The sequence below is a fragment of the Leiobunum rupestre genome, chromosome 8, assembly GCF_980474605.1.
Source record: "Leiobunum rupestre chromosome 8, qqLeiRupe1.1.hap1, whole genome shotgun sequence".
Taxonomy (NCBI): Eukaryota; Metazoa; Arthropoda; class Arachnida; order Opiliones; family Sclerosomatidae; genus Leiobunum; species Leiobunum rupestre.
In genome coordinates this window covers 16829899-16843957 of record NC_143391.1, presented here as the reverse complement: position 1 = coordinate 16843957, position 14059 = coordinate 16829899, and the positions used below count along the sequence as shown (strand labels likewise).

The 14059-nt window shown below is 36.1% G+C and overlaps 1 protein-coding gene across 2 annotated transcripts; it reads left to right on the top strand.

Moving 5' to 3' along the window:
• The first annotated feature begins 11207 nt into the window (after positions 1 to 11207).
• Positions 11208 to 14057, top strand: LOC149932522 (coiled-coil domain-containing protein 174). Of its 2 annotated transcripts, none has more exons than XM_090156320.1 (9): positions 11208 to 11391; positions 11460 to 11558; positions 11707 to 11881; positions 11941 to 12106; positions 12179 to 12271; positions 12342 to 12522; positions 12591 to 12723; positions 13434 to 13588; positions 13676 to 14016. In XM_090156320.1, exons 1-9 carry the CDS (start codon positions 11359 to 11361, stop codon positions 13916 to 13918), a joined length of 1278 nt encoding a protein of 425 aa, XP_090012446.1. In that variant the 5' UTR covers positions 11208 to 11358; the 3' UTR covers positions 13919 to 14016. The 2 variants fall into 2 exon arrangements, with proteins under 2 accessions (XP_090012446.1, XP_090012445.1); XM_090156319.1 differs by having other exon boundaries at positions 11209 to 11391; positions 13434 to 13595; positions 13676 to 14057.
• Positions 14058 to 14059: the final 2 nt, after the last annotated feature.

The window sequence follows — 14059 nt, the reverse complement described above, 5'->3', positions numbered from 1 at the left end:
GTATTTACCTTTAGAAAAATATGAATCCGAAAACCACATCTTGCTTTGTACTTACAGCTAAAACCGTTAAAGAAAGTGGAAAAGACCACTAATGAATCAACAACACCTGTAAATGGTTATTTGCATCAGTGCCTACGTTATTAACATAGTAGACCTGATCACTAGTTAAAATAAGCTTCGTGCGCGCGGTGTAGATGGTGTTACTGTCGTTTTAGCCAAGAATCTAATCGGTGTCTGCCAGCCATTCGATTAAGCGTTCTAGTTTGTTATCCGATTTCTATGGTTCTCTTACGGCAAATTGGTTTATTTACCTCGGGTAAAAGGTAATTTGACTTAAAAACCTTGGCGGGCATTTTTCTTATTGGAACCATTCTCCTAATCCTAATGGTTCTCGAGAAAAATTTTTTATGACCTTGAACTAATGTTTCAAGGTCATCATAAGCTACAAATTTCTAACTCCCCCACTCAGTTTAGAGTGTCACGACTATTTTGATCCGTTAGATCTGGTAGTTTTGAATTTATAAGCACTTAAATGTCGTGTCATGATTAGAATATCACACACGACCTTATGGTTTTTGGTCTTACATTGCTCGGCTTCCCATTGGTCAAATTAGATCGGGTCAAAGCTGGTTAGACTTAAAATTAAACGTAGAACACATTTCTAATTAGAACCATTCTTCTAATCCTAACGGTTCTCGAGGTAAAATTTGAATGACCTTGAAGACCTGGTTCAAGGTCATTGAAATTTCCATTGTCATTTGTCCCCCTGCACCCTCTATGTAACCTGCAAATTTCAAATTATTACATAAAACACATTTTGAGTAATTAGCTCTGTATCGTTTTTTAGTTAACACCCTGTATTATCCCTTTTAATTATGGACTAATCTACTTTTTCGCGTATTTTATCATCCTTCTCACAGTCCATAGGTGGTCTCTTCTAACTTAACTTATCGTATATACTATTCTCCACCACACTCCCCCCTTTTCGGCTTTCCGTTGCTATGCAACGCGTTTTGAAATTTTTAATGTTTAGGCTTAGTTTCTCTTTTTGATATAACAGTCGCCAGCCAGATTTCCCGCACGGTACTGATGAGTTCCAAATAGAACGAAACCGGTCTACCGTTGGAATTTCTGGCTATTTTATTTAGTTTTTATGTAGTTTATTACTCGAAGATCTATTTGATCCGAGATTCGCTCGAAGACCTATCGGTACGAGTTATTAGTAAGTTTTTTAATTTCTTCAAATTTGTTTAGGGTTTAGATATATTATCCCTTTTAATTATGGACTAATCTACTTTTTCGCGTATTTTATCATCCTTCTCACATTCCATAGGTGGTCTCTTCTAACTTAACTTATCGTATATACTATTCTCCACCACACTCCCCCCTTTTCGGCTTTCCGTTGCTATGCAACGCGTTTTGAAATTTTTAATGTTTAGGCTTAGTTTCTCTTTTCGATATAACAGTCGCCAGCCAGATTTCCCGCACGGTACTGATGAGTTCCAAATAAAACGAAACCGGTCTACCGTTGGAATTTCTGGCTACTTTATTTAGTTTTTATGTAGTTTATTACTCGAAGATCTATTTGATCCGAGATTCGCTCGAAGACCTATCGGTACGAGTTATTAGTAAGTTTTTTAATTTCTTCAAATTTGTTTAGGGTTTAGATATATTATCCCTTTTAATTATGGACTAATCTACTTTTTCGCGTATTTTAACATAGCAAATTATGTTACGGTGGTCGCCTGAAATTCCTACCTGACTCGAGCCCAAGGTTCGTAAAAAAGGGAACTAAAAGGTTGCCTCCATTGCATGGTTTTTACCTCTCCGAGGGGACAAAGTCCCCTAGGAGGGGTTATACAACCACCGTGTCTGTCTGGCCTGCGAACGCGTTCGCATTTTCGGGACAAAGGGTAATCACTGCGTACGCAGTCGAATAACCGTTTTAGCAGTTTAAAGGTCGGCAAAACCACCGTGTGACGGTAAGCGTTAACGGATAAATTTGCGATTGAGTTGAGTTTGGTTGTTGCTTTTCGTTAACGCTCACCATCGCGTCAGTTTTAACTCAGTTTGATTGGACATTTTTTTGTAATGTTTATGTGTTGGGTGGGAATATTGAATTTGTGTTTGACGGTTAAGGTTTGTACTGTTTGTGTTTTGTATGTATGCGCGTTATTTCTCCAACTTCTTCTTCTTGAATTTTGGGACGGATCGAGTGCTGAGTGTTATGGCAACCTCTCATCATCCAATGGCAGGGTTTCCACCAATTGTTTACGATATTCGTCTTAGTGTCTATTTGCGATCGTATCGAGCGGGATTTGAACCCAAAACCTCTTGTACGACAGGCGGACGTTCTACCACAGAACCACCGATACTTATTACACTTCTTCCGAAATTAGACTTTCAGATTTATCGGAAGTGTATATTTCTAATTAATAGAGAATTAAATTTCGGTGTTTATTTATAAAGAACGAAATTTCGTGTTCGATTTAAATTTTTGCATCGAAGATATTTTAATGTAGCGTCAAAACGAATGCGCCGCCCAGGTTTCGAACCCGGGCCGTTCTGCTTGACAAGAAAATGCTTTACCACAGAACCACTAACAAGTTAATTTTTTTAAAAACAGCTTTGGCGAAAGTCAGTTCTGTTTTACGCTATTATGAGTTTATTGATGTCAAATATTTCCATAATGTTGTTAACATTTATTCAATAACATCTTTATCGAAAGTCTTTTAAGCAGTTTTAAAGTTGTTATCGTCAATTTATCCTGTACAATTTTATTTTTTTAGATATGTGTAAAATTTTCAAATGTGAAAATAAATTAATTTGAAGTGAAATTATTTTCAAATGTGAAAATAAATTAATTTGAAGTTAAATTCGATCACCGTCAGGAATCGAACCCGGGCGACATTGTTTAGACGCGGACGTTTCACCGATGAGCCATTGACATCTACTGCCCTAAACTTGAAATACCAGTAAAACCGAGATAAAAATAAATGTAATATTTGTTTGGGTGGGAAGATTATAAACACCCTACGAAGATGTTTATTTTGTTTTTCGGAAGCGTATTTAATAGAGCACGAAATTTTGGTTTAATTGCAATAGAATTGAAATTGAAATTATTGCATCGAAGAAATTCTAATTTAGCGTTTTCTCTATTGATTAAAAACAAATACACCACCCAGGTTTTGAACCCAGGCCATTCGGCTTGGCAGTCGAGCGCTCTATCACAGAACCACCGACAGCTGCTTAGCTTTACTGAAAATAAGACACTCATTTTTTATGAATGAATTTATAAAGGCCTAATCTGGTTTTTTTACGAATGAAATTATGTTGATTTAATCCTGTTAAAGTCTACATTTTTTACGTATGAAATTTTAAAGGTCAAATCTTGTTTTAAAATATAAAAAGTATCTGGGTTTCAGGCAAAGTAAGGGTTTTATGTTATTTTTACTGATCGAGATAACGTTGTTTTTTTGTCTATTCTTGGGTATTGTTGGTTTTTTAAGCTTATTTTTCGAAATCGTTCAGTTTTAGTGGAACCTTTAAAGTGGTTACATCGTGGCTTAAAGCTTATCCGGTTTCATTATAATAACGTCGAAAATTCGTATTTGTGAATGGTAAGGTGTTGCGCTTCTTGATTTTCTATTTTCTATTGCTTGGTTTTGAATTAATTTATTACTCGACTGCGTAATAATATTTTTCTATGAGCTATTTTGATCCTGAAGTCTGATTGATTGGGATATTATTATAAATTTTTTCTATTCGTTATTTTTGCTCTGAAGCCTGATAATTTGGGATATTATTAAATATTTTTCTATTCATTATTTTTGCTCTGAAGCCTGATAATTTGGGATATTATTATATATTTTTCTATTAATTATTTTTGCTCTGCTCTGGTCTGATTGATTGGGTTGTTATTATATATTTTTCTATTGGTCGTTTTGGCTCCAAAGTTTGGTCGATTGGGTTTTTGTATTTTAATTTTTTGATTGTGTTGAGCTTTTGGGCGGTATTGTTGGCTTTTAATTATCATTTTTTCGTCTGAAGTGGTTTAAAGAAAGTTTTTTGTGTTGTTACTTCGAGCGCGAGAAATACAAATACCCTCTGTAGATATTTCTTACATTAAAATTTGCTTCGTATTACATTTAACTGATAAACTTGTTCTGTAAATAGGGTTAAATTCAATTGTGCGTTGTTCTAGTTCGTCTAACTCACTGTTGTAACTACTTAATTTATAATATTCTGAATAAATTAAACTCGGTTGTTTCGTCTCAATTATTTTAATTATAATTAAATTTTATACCGTGCGGGATTGAACCGGGATTACGTTTTTAGTAAATAACTCTGAATTGCGGAGATATATCTTTATGGGTTATCTCGAGAGATTAATACCACTAGGGACAATTCTTCCGAGGAGAGGTATATTTTGGCTTGCCAACTTGTTTATCAAAATATTACGGCTTTTGCGTTGCTAGGTAAAATTGTGACGTCACCCAGATGAGATCGTATTGAAAATCAACGGAAGCTCATCTGGGTGACGTCATCAATTTTAATTCGTACAGAAATTTTTTCAAACATCTTCTCGGTCGAGACCCCATTGACTCGAGCCTCCCTAAACAAATGCACGACTTTATAAGGCAGAACGGGCTGGAAACTGGCTGGACAAAAAGATTTGCGCAAATGGACAAAGTGACTGGAATTGGTACAAAAAGAGGCGCCCTCACCACTTACAAGGACTGGAAAACGACAGTAAAGAGCGAGGCTCGAGACCACGCTGAAACGAAATGGCGAGCAGATGTGCGATCAAAACGAAGCCTGGAGCTCTATTCAGTGAAGGAAAAAACCCCGGAAAGAGGGTTGTTATAGGGGTACATGGAACATCAGATTATGATATTTATATACCCCCAGTTCCGCTAGGCACTACTGGGGGTACCACCAATTATACAATTTTAAATTGTAACTTATCACATAATATGAATCATCACGCATCCCACTTTTTTCTTTTAAATAAAAGATTAAAATAACGGCACAAAACATGTATAAAAGTCCTGTAAAAAAGGGTAAAAAATTAAAATAAAATAAAACCGCCAGTATAAATAAAATCGATAAAAATAACCGGCAATTAACCCGGACAAATGATTTTCTCGAATACAATCATCTTTTCTGCAAGCTTCTGGCCTCCAAGGCTGCCTCTAGGGACCAGATGGAGAGTGCGGGGACAATTAACTAAGTAGTGCTCAGAATCGCCTGTGTCTGACCCACAAACACAGGCAGGACTGAGCACATGTCCTAAACTATGCAAGTAGCCAAGGGCGTATCCAGGATTTTATTTCAGGGGGGGTTTTGAGGAGAAAAATTTAAAGGGGGGGGTGCTGACGGAGGTTTCACTGATTTTTATTAGGCACCCCCCTCCTTAAATACGCCCTTGCAGGAAACTTGCCGTGACCACTGAGAACTTGCGTTGAGACGTGGTTAGGGTTGATCACATTGTCACCCACGTTACGAATAAAATTACTTGTAATTTTGCCTTTATTGCTGTCGCTCCAACTACTCTGCCAATGCCTCTTGGTAATGCCCCTCAAAATATTTTTAATGCTACCCTTATATGGTTTAATAGAATGGATCACCTGATTCGTTAATGCGCCCTTGGCCAGCGCATCCGCTCTCTCGTTACCTAGAATACCACTGTGTGCTTTAACCCAGTTAAGGGTGATTCTAACGCCATGATTAATAATCAAATCCCTAATGTTAGCACACATTCCATTAAAGGGATCCATCACTCACAACAGGGGGAGGCATAGGGGTAAAATAAAATCCAGACTTGCAGTGTGCTTGAAAACCAGTTTTTTTGTGACCCCTATGCCTTCCCCTGTTGTGAGTGAGGGATCCCTTCAAGGTTGGAAGTATTTCCAATGGCTCGTAGAAAAGATAAACTATCACTAAAGATAGATACCTCTTCATTGTGGGGCCGCTCCCTAGCGAACCACTTAATGCTCTCCAATATGGAGTAAAGCTCAATATCAAAAATACTAGGATTATAACTCATGTCCAGACGAAATGTCTTAACCACGAGTTCCAATCCATTAAAGAAGACCACAAATGACGCAGCTGCGGCATTCTCCGATAGCGAACCATCGGAGAAGATCTCTAAACCTGCATTAGTGGGAAGACCATCTCCACTAGAAATCTCTACACGAGAGGCTGGGTGCCTTGCCCAAGGGTCGCCCGGGTATATAAAATTTCCACCTATTACATTGTAACCACAGTGTTTAGCTCCCATCTGTTGGTAAAAAAACCTAAAGATGGTTGCTTCCTCACTTACAATGTTTTCTATCGGGGTTAAGTTGGTAATTACCAATAACGCATCAATAGATATTGTACGATACGCACAGCAGACTCTAAGAGCCGCTATTCGTTGGATTGACCTGAGCTTTCGACCCATTAAAGAGTTCTCTGACTCGCGCCACCACCGTAGGTGACAATACGCTCAATAAAACCTTTGTATACCACTCTCAAGGCTCTATAATCCAGGCCCCACTCGACCTTTGCAAAGCAAGCAATGGACTGAACGAGAGGGAGCAACCTTATTCTTAACCTAATCCAAGTGAGGCAAGAAATACATAGTTTGGTCCAGGGTAACGCCCAAAACCTTAACGGTTTTGATTATCGGATTATCTCATTACTAAGAGAAAAAATTGGAAGCCGATTCATCACCTTTGTTTTCGCAAAGGTGATTGCAACGGACTTCCTAGCGCAGAACTTCAATTTATAAATTGAACTCCACTGATTGAGAGTATCCAGAACTTCGTTACCAAGAACATCAAGGCCACGCCTCGAGGAACTCCAGAACCCGACTTAGAGTGCCATCTATGACTAAATTGAAGAGTAGAGGCCCGCTATAAGAACCCTGTGGACACCCCTTGGTAAGTGACTTACTAAGAACACTACCGCCTACATCAATCGAAGCAATTCTGTTGCTTAAGAAACTTTTATATAAATAATACAAGTTCTTTGGGCAAGCAACTTGCCGGAGTCTTGACAGGACCCCCGGAACCCAGACATTGTCAAAGGCCCCCTCTGTGTCTAGGGAGATTAGACTAGTGTGCAGACCACTCTCTTTGTTATGCTTGACGCCTTCGACGATGTTATAAAGAGCATGCGTCGTAGAGCGGCCATGCTTGAACCCATATTGGGCTGAGTTCATTAGACCTCTTCTTGATAAGAGTTTATCAAGAACCTTACCCACTACTGTCAGTAGAGAGATCATACGGTATGATCAAGCATTCCTCCTATCTCTCCCCTCCTTATAAATCAATGCAATCATAGCCACTTTCCAAATTTTTGGGAAGTGCCCAAGAGTCAAACATGCATTGTAGAGGCGCACGAAAACCAAGGGACAGACCAAAAACATAATCTTCAAAAATTCGATAGTAATGCCATCGAAACCCGGGGCTTTTCCCCTTTTGAAGGAATCAATGACATTTAGTACTTCATCTTCTTTAAACTCTACATCATCTGACTCGACGTAAGGAGCTTCGACTGACTCTCTGATTTCCTTGTGTACTTCAAGGTCATCTTCCTGCAAGTCGTCTAAAAAAAGAGAATTAAGAATAGTCTCATATGTTTTCCGCCAAGACTCCAGCTTTGAGGAACTGATGAGGCTCTTGTACTCTCTTTGGACAGTCAAGAATTCATGTTTGTAGCGTTCTCTCACCAAGGGATCCCTAGCCACCTGCATACGTTTTCGTGCTGTGTGCACTAAATTTCGCTTTATGCCAAGACCCTCGTTCCGCCAGGGAGCCGAGTTATATGTCTTGGCATAGGCACTACGCTTCCTACTAGCCTCACTTGCATTATTAAAGACTTCCTCAATAGAGGACGCAACATCATCGATCTGATCTCTAGAGTCAAGTGTTACCTCACAAAGAGCCTCAAGAGGCGAAACGATCTGGTCGCGAAAACGATCCAAGTCCAGATCCTTTAAATTGATATACCTTTCACCATGGACAGAGTCCATTACGGATATGTTAAAGAAAATAAAGTTATGGTCACTGTTGGTAATATCACCAGACACTTCCCAACCAGTGACCATATTAAACATATTCATAGCCAGCGTTAGATCTATCCAATTATTTCCGTTGGTGCTTGGGAAGGTGGGATACGAACCAGCATCATTCAACACAACCAGATCCAGAGACTCAACAAAGTCAAAGGCTCTATAAGGTAAACCACGGAAATTATCGCTTTGGAAAAAGGGGGAGGGCGGCCTTTACTGGTGTGGTGCGACTATGGGGAAAAGGGTACCACGGAAATTCTAGCATGGGAAAAAGGGGGATGCATGGGGGCCTGACTGGGGTGGTTCGACTAGAGGTCTTTGAGACGAGAAAGAAAGATACGAGCTTTTACCACGGAAATTTTTTTTGAAGTTAAGTAGAATACCACAATAAACTTTATATGATTAATTAATGTGCCTCGAAACACACAACTACTCTGAGAGAAAAAAAAGTAGTTTCAACAGTAATCAATTATGTAAAATATACAAATCCTTTCGTATTATATAGTTTACTCCACATTACTGTGGTTTTTACAAGTCCATCCCTTACTTCATAAAACAAGCAGTTGTAATTGGTTTTTAACTTTTACTAACTGTAAATAAAAAATGAGAATTCGTATTTTTTTCATGTAATTACTAGTAATTTTTACATGCGCATGGTTAGTAAGTTAACACAACCAAAGACTAAATCTTACAACTTTCATTTTGATTTTACATAAGATCTGTAATACATTATTACTGATTATTACTGTTTTTTCAACGACTAATTCTTGTTTTTGTAACTGGGCTAGCATTATTTAGATATTAAAGTATAATCACACGAAATATTACCTCATAGTACGTATTTTATACTAACTGAATACTAGTAAAATGGGTATATTACTTTTTAAAAAAACAAACCCAAAAATATTTTTGAATTTTTACACGGTAAAGCTCATTTTACATTAAGTCTGTAGACAGTGGTGTAACTAAGGACCCGCAGAGCCCGCGACCGCCCAGGGGCCCATGACAAATAGGAGGCCCTTTCGTTTTAAGGGCCCACCGAGGAAGGTCAAGGGGGGGGTGCAAATCTAAACGATTGAAAACGCTTTGAATAGGCTCGAGGGGAAGGGGGTGCAAATGCTTCATAACAAATAAAAGGGCCCTGAATGAATGAATGAATGAATATTTATGAACTCTTTGCAAGAAACAAATCCCTTTTGTAACAGGGAGGAATTCACATTACAATGAATCCGCAAGTTTTAGACCAAAAATCATCAAAATAAACAGGAAGTAAATCATATGTTTAGAATGAAAATAGACATAATAATACACAGAATTAAAAATTAATATCTTGATATCTTGTGGGGGGGGCAAAAATTTTCGTTACGCCACGGTCTGTAGACCTTAAATTGCGTGTAGTTTCATGGTATTACGTATTTTTTAATATTCATATTATTATTAAAATAGTGATAATAAGATTATATTATTATTTTAATAAAAACACATTAGCTTGTTTATATTATTGTACAATATTATTTATTTAAACCGATTTCAAGCAAATAAACTAATTAAATTTAAATGGTTATATTGATGTATATTTTATCTTAATTCTAATTAAGATAAAATATACTTAAATATAACCATTTAAATTTAATTAGTTCATTTGCTTAAAATCGGTTTAAATAAATAATATTGTGTTAGAGCAAGAGTCAAGTTAGTCGAGATACGTAACTTTTGAAAACATTTCAAAATAAGAATCATCGAGGGTTTTCAAATTAAGGTGACTTGGTACAAAATTTTCAACATACATTTTCACTTTATTTTAATTATTATATTATGCTAGATTTCGAACTTAAAACTGGTTTTTCTCAAATAGGGGTTTTCAGACTTGATTTAAAAAATACTTTTTGTACTTCTTTATCAAATGTTCAGAAAACCTTATGATATAAAACTTAAGTGTAAATTTTACGCGAGGAAACGTAAAAATTATTTTCTTTCAACATTATTTTTACTGATCCTCTTGTAAAAATTACTTCAAGATAATTTAAAATTTTAATAAATGGTATTTGATAAATTTTACCGCCTACTAGTATCTTTTACATTATATAGTACAAGCAAGTATAAAAGATACTACACTTTGGTCTTAACCAAAATACCGAGTTTCTTCATTCTTTGGCCATGCACACGAAAAACTCTTAAATTATAGCAATTTTTTAAAAGCCTTCTTCTATAAACACTATGCCGTGAAATAAAACACAAATTATTATGTAAGCAACGTATAATTGGTTAAAATTGTCATTAATCAGTTGGTTATATAGGGTACGCTGCCATGCGCAGAGAGAGTTATCATAGCGTTCTAATTTCGTGTTAAACGTGTGGGGTATGAGAATAGTTACAAAATTCCGTATGCAGGTGATGCTAATCGCATTCGAACCCCTCAGTGTCGCGCGAGTTCACGACTGCCGTGATTTGCACAAAGGCATTAACGACAGAAACGTCATTTTAAGAAAAACTCAGTTTTGTTGCTTTTTTTATCAATGAAAAACTTTCCCTCAGAATTTTCTGGAAAATATCCTATCTAGTAGTATTTTTTCTGCTCTTTTTAAATTTATAGTTCCTAATTGAAACTAGCGGTTCCTTTATCCCGCTTTTTAAGTTAAATTCCGATGTGCATGGTCACTGATGAAATCGATTTCGCAGCTCTCCGCAACTCTGACCTGTATACTTGTTTTATTCCTCCAAGATTCAATACACCCTTTTGAAACAGGGCGGCTCCACTACCACGGTCAAGTTTGATTACATAAGGTGTTGACACTAAAACAAACTGTGAATGATAATGGTTGGCCGTGTTTTTAGCGGATAGCCTCAAGCTACGTACTGCCAATTTGTAACATGTAATGTTAAAAAACGTGGTCATCGAAATTTTCCCAAAACTGCACCGAAATAAAAGTTGTTTACAAACAAACAACATGGCAGCATTCTAGTTACCTATGAGATTTCTATGGTTTTTCGTTGAGTTTTCCTTGGGGCGGGGCTAAATAGGGGTGTGGGAATTTGTGGAAAATTTTCTACCCAGCAATGGGAATTTCAACTTTGAAACATTGGCAACACTGCGTGGAAGAAAAAATTCATTTTCGCGATCTAGAATTACTGCTTGGTTCGCCGTTAACTTATCAAGTGAGAAATGGAATGAAAAGAAAACGAACAGAACTTTTACTATAGAAAAAAAATCAAGAAAAAAGTAACGAAAAGTTGGACGAAAATCATAACAAAATCCATAATATAGATAAAGACTTGTTTTTTTAAGTCTTGGCTTTAGCATGGAAGCAAGATCCATGTTGAATACAGCAGCTGTACGTAGCATTTATTTTAAATAGCATATCATCGCCTACAAATATTATTCCCAATTCCTTTCTTACAGCTAGTTGACTTAAAAGCAGAGTTAATACGCAAACAAGAACTTTTAAAGAAAGAGAGACTTCAACGTGGAGCGCATGAAACCTCATCATTAAAGTTGAAGGTTTGAGAAATATTAGCCTGCTTTAAGCTGTCTGGGGCTACACTGCTTCCATTTTTTTATACATATTGCCCCGGAAACTACTGCACTGAGGCAGACGAATAATTTCTTCCTAATGGAGTTACTTAATAATAATGAATTTTTCATATAGAATGATAAATTCAAAGTGTCACGAGATGCCCAACCTAAAAGTAGGAAAGGGAATGAATCCCAAAAACAAGAAGCTTTACGAGAACATGAAGAGCTAGAACTTAGACGTTCTAGAGAAATCTTGGAACAAAAGACTAAACTGTATGACAAAATATCAACTGGAGAAACCCAATTAAGTAAAGATTATTTTTGTTTTTGAACTGTTACAATCGTATAACTTTTTTTCTGCATACAGCTGAGGAAGAAAGTGAATTGTATATGGTTGATTTTCAAAAGAAATCAGGAGGAGTAGATTTTGCCCGTTTACAAAAAGAAAATGATGCCTTATTTCAATCAAATATTAAAGAAATGGAAACTCAAGCAAAAGAAAAATTTGTTAAGCCAGCAGTTAATTCTAACTGGTAATTTAAAGTTTCCACGTCTAATTTTTTCAATTAAATTCCAAGAGGTTGCTTTATTAAACAATTTTTAAGGGTTGATTTTACTGACCAAATGGGATACAAGAGGACTTGCCTAAAAGAAGACTTACCTTATTACCAAAGCTTAAAAAAACCTGATGCTTCGCCGTTAGTACAATTTTTTCATTGTAAATCAGTTCAAGAAATTTCCCTATTAATGTACAAAAAATATTTACAGCCTTGTAACTGAGAATCCAAATGGAGAGGAAGTAGAAGATCATGTTCCTGCTGGTCCAGTTCATTATCAAAATGTACGCAACAAAGAAGTTAGGACCCACGGAGTTGGTTATTTCTCATTTTCTGAAAATGAGGAAGAAAGAAAGAAACAAATGGAAATGTTGACTAATATGCGACAGCAGGTATATAGAAAAGTTTATAATATGGAAAATAATATAAATTGTGTTCCTAAGTGGAATTTTTTTCATAGACAGTGAAACAGAGGGATCTAAAAGAAAAAGCTAAAGATAAAAGGGCAGCATTGCTAAAAGCACGGCTTGTTAAAGTTAGGCAAAGGAAAAATATTGAATCCAAGGAAGATGAAGAAGATTTATTATCAAATGGTATTAAGTTTTTTACTTTTGAGATCAAAACTATAGCTACATTGGCTTTAAATGATAAGCTTTAGACTATATAAATTTAATAAAAATACACAGACTAAGAGCACTTTGTTAGTGTAAGTAGAAATTCCAAAATTCGAATTAACTATTCTGGCTCAAAAAAAGTGCTCTACGCTTATAATTGGGAAATCAATTAAAATTTTAGTTCATTTCTGGAAATCAGTGTTACTGTAGTCTATTTCTGAGCACCTCACGTAGTTAATTCTAATTTTTAAAGTGTCTCCTGATTTGAAAACTTACAGCAGCCTGCACCTTACCTACCATGTCAAAAACTCATAACATGGAGTCCCCTTTTATTGATCTTTTTACTTGTTCTTTTTATTTTATTTTATCTTTTATTTTTGGTGTTTGATGTCTAAGGCCACCATAAGTTTGTTCTTGAAAAAAAAATATTCCCGTATATTCTTGGAAACTATTTTGGATCTTTGATATATTTAAGTGTTTTTAATATTAATTATAATTAATCGTTCTAAAATTTTAAAACTCAAGACGATTTGAAATAGCTTGTTTCTTCCTGTAATCAGTAAAGCTTCTAAATTTCAAAAGGCGTCAAAATTCATTAGATTTATGAAATTTACTGCTTTTTACAAGCGCTTCTTTGTGCATTTTGAAGTGTATGAACTTTCTTATTAATTTTATTTAAATTTTAATAGATGAAGCATCTGTGGCTGATATACCGTTACCGGATGAAATGCCTACTATTGTAATTCCAGAGGAAGAAATTGTTCAGAAACCTTTCAAATTAAGACCTTGGGATAAGGGCAAAGACTTGTATCAATTGCCAGGAGCTATGCTTATTCCACCAACGGTTAAAGGTAGCTCTAGTTTTTTTTTCTTGTTTTAAATGGTAAAATGAAAGTAAAAATGTGGGTTTTTGGTATCATTGGGTTATTAGATCCTTCTAAGAACTATGTGCAAAAGAGGAGGGATGAAAGGGCCCAGGATTTCGCTCCCCCAGATGCTTACTGCAAAAAGAACAAAACTAGTTCTGACAATTATTACTCCAATTTTAAATCTGGAGGCCAATGGCAGCCTAAAACCAGTACACCTATTGTTGATGATTTCAATTACCCTGGTGATACCTTTCCTCGCTGTGATAGAATGGACCTTGATAATAATGAAAAATCTGATAACATAAGTGTGGAAGATGTGGGCGAGATGGTGGAACGCCAGTTGCGAGAGGTTAGGAATAAATTCTTTACAGAATAAAGATATATTATACTTTTGTAAAAATTTGTCTTCTAAAATACACCCATCAGCGAGAACCAATTTAAAAATT

Bases quoted from the DNA above. Each gene is read 5' to 3' on its own strand.
- LOC149932522 (XM_090156319.1), top strand. From the start codon at position 11,359: ATGGAAGCAAGATCCATGTTGAATACAGCAGCT. The intron at 12,107-12,178 runs GTAATTTAAAGT...ACAATTTTTAAG, and splicing joins CCAGCAGTTAATTCTAACTG to GGTTGATTTTACTGACCAAA. The intron at 12,523-12,590 runs GTATATAGAAAA...TTTTTTTCATAG, and splicing joins TGACTAATATGCGACAGCAG to ACAGTGAAACAGAGGGATCT.